Source organism: Gadus morhua, chromosome 2 (genome assembly GCF_902167405.1).
Source record: "Gadus morhua chromosome 2, gadMor3.0, whole genome shotgun sequence".
Taxonomy (NCBI): domain Eukaryota; kingdom Metazoa; phylum Chordata; class Actinopteri; order Gadiformes; family Gadidae; genus Gadus; species Gadus morhua.
The window spans coordinates 26,864,371-26,866,870 of NC_044049.1; the positions used below are offsets into that span (position 1 = coordinate 26,864,371).

At 44.0% G+C, this 2,500-nt stretch overlaps 1 protein-coding gene across 3 annotated transcripts in view; it reads left to right on the forward strand.

Moving 5' to 3' along the window:
• trpm4a (transient receptor potential cation channel, subfamily M, member 4a) overlaps positions 1-2,500 on the forward strand; it is a 33,517-nt gene that overhangs the window by 29,087 nt on the left and 1,930 nt on the right. For all 3 annotated transcript variants that reach the window (XM_030376096.1, XM_030376104.1, XM_030376112.1), the window contains 2 exons: positions 1,650-1,782; positions 2,429-2,500. The exon at positions 2,429-2,500 is cut by the window's right edge and continues 1 nt beyond it. In XM_030376096.1, the coding sequence (XP_030231956.1) occupies positions 1,650-1,782; positions 2,429-2,500 (205 nt within the window). The remainder of the gene's footprint in view (positions 1-1,649; positions 1,783-2,428) is intronic.

Sequence of the window (2,500 nt, forward strand, 5' to 3'; positions counted from 1 at the left end):
CTACTGGCGCTGGCGAGACGCGCGGCCGCCATCTTGGAATGTGATCCGCTGCACTCAGTGTAATCCGTTTGGCAGGATCAATTTAATTCACCCTACCTCACTGAATACCACTGATTTTCACGCGTTTTTTTGTCATACGTGTAGCTATGATAAAGGACGCATGGTTTGGTGTGTTTTATTATTCGTAGTTGGCTTAAAAGTAATATAATATTCTTATATGTTATAAGTGACCAGACGTCCGAGATCAAAACTTGGAACATAATCCCAGAGAAGGGGGAAAAAACGGTCAGCTATTTTTAAATTGAAGAAACAATATATGATTAGGCTATAAATACATTATATATATCCGACATAAACAATGTAGCAGCAGAGTTTATTCTGTCTTGACACTTTGATATTTTGTACTTACTTGTATTAACAATATGCTTTCCTTAAATTATTATAATGTTTACAGTGATTGTTTTACATGTATTTTTTATGTATGTCGCTTTGGAATAAAGCGTTTGCCAAATACTTAAGCATAAACATATATAAACACCTGAAGTTTTTATATCAGCTAAAACAACCGATCTGTTTCACTGGATTCAGAATAAATCCAAATTCTGTCGTACCCAACAATGTTAGTATTTGAATATTGTTACTTGAATGACTCATTTATATCATGGTTACAATTATACTGTTAAGAAAGGATTGTCTTATACTTTGACTAAAATGAGAATGCATCATAATACAAATCTGCTGATGGAATGTTTATTTATGGGTGGATGGATGGAATGGAGTGGAGTTTGCAGGTGGGAATTGATACAGGGAAATGATCAGACCAGAACGGGTGAAATTCAAAATACAATAAAAAGTAAATGCAGACTGACCATTTACAGCTTTTCAAAAATAAGAGAATAAAATACAAAATAATTATCATGGAAAATAAATCTAGCGCATTAGGCCTGATTATCCTGAATTAGGAGGGAAATTAAAACTACAATAAAAAGCAGTCAGGGTAAATGCAGACTGACCAATGTAGTGTATGCAAGGCAATGTCAATATAAAAAATATCAATATCTGTGTGGGATTAAAACCCTGAAAGAGGACTGTTCTGCACAGCTTCTTTCTCGTACATCCTTTCTGAAGTTCAAGAGAGGCGAGTTTGGCAATGTGGAGCAGCCTCATCTTATGAAACACAGACACACCCAATGATAACACGTCCGAATGGTGGTTGTCGATGCCAAACTGTGTTCCCCAAGCAGAAATACATCCTCTGTTCCAACCTCCCCTCGGACTTCATGCTACTTCCTGGCTCCCCGTCCCCACTTCAAGATGGCGGCCGCATTTCTCGCGTCCCAGCAGCCATTGCTGCGTCTATGTATACGATGTCTATAGGTCTACCAGCCTACCCAGTGGACCGTAGCAAAACGTCGCCCATCTATCCGTCATCTAAGTGGACACGCCCACTTATGAAGTCAGAAGGGGCTTATTTATCAAAACGTCTTGGAACGGCTAATCACACTCACACCTGGTGGTATATTATCACCTTTATTATCACATTTTCTGGCTGGAGGACACCTGTGCTACATCCTATGTGTGGTGGTCTGGAGTGAGTGAGAGGAACAGCGGTCACCCTAACAGCAGGATGTTGTCCCCCCGCTGTGCAGTGCTGGAGTTGCGGGGCCGAGCGGCCAGCCGGCTCAACACGTGGGAGGGGCTCCAGAAGGAGAACCTGCTGTCGGCCCAGAACAAGAGGCTGCGGGACAGCGACACGGCGCGCCTCAAGCGCACCTCCGTCAAGTAGGAACGCCGCGTACACGCGCATGCAAGCGCACACACGCGTTTGCATTCGCGCACACACAGGCACACGCAAATGCACACACACACGCGCACATCTTTACTAGGAGTAGAAGAAGCCATACATTAGAAGAGACGAAATAGAAACAATGCATGCAAAATGTGTTCAATGATGGAAGAACCCGATGAAGACATTGGAACAGATAAAATACATACAAATAGAGGAAGAGAAAAGCATAGAAATTCACACATATATGCTCGAAATGCAATGAAATCGAGTATAAGAACATGGTGGTTAGTGGCAAATTAACACCCACATACACACACAGACACACACACACACACATACCTATAAAAATATTCACACACAAATATATACACACAAACACCACACTCACCACAGGCACACACACAGAAGCACAAACACACACACACACACACACATCCACATAGCGCACACACACACATTCTCGGAGCTCCACAGTATCGGTGGTGATGTTGCGTTGTCTGGTGCATATGTGTCGGGGGCGGAGCTCTGGGCATATAGGGGTCTTGGACCGGGCTGAACTCGGGGGGGGGGGGGGGGGGGGGGGGGGGGGGGGGGGGTCCTCAACACCTCCACTGAGTTGTGCGACTTGTCTTTCTGCAGAGTGGACACTGTCCTGAAACAGATGTCGGAGATACGCGACCGCGATCGCAGATTGCGACTGCTTGAGTCAGA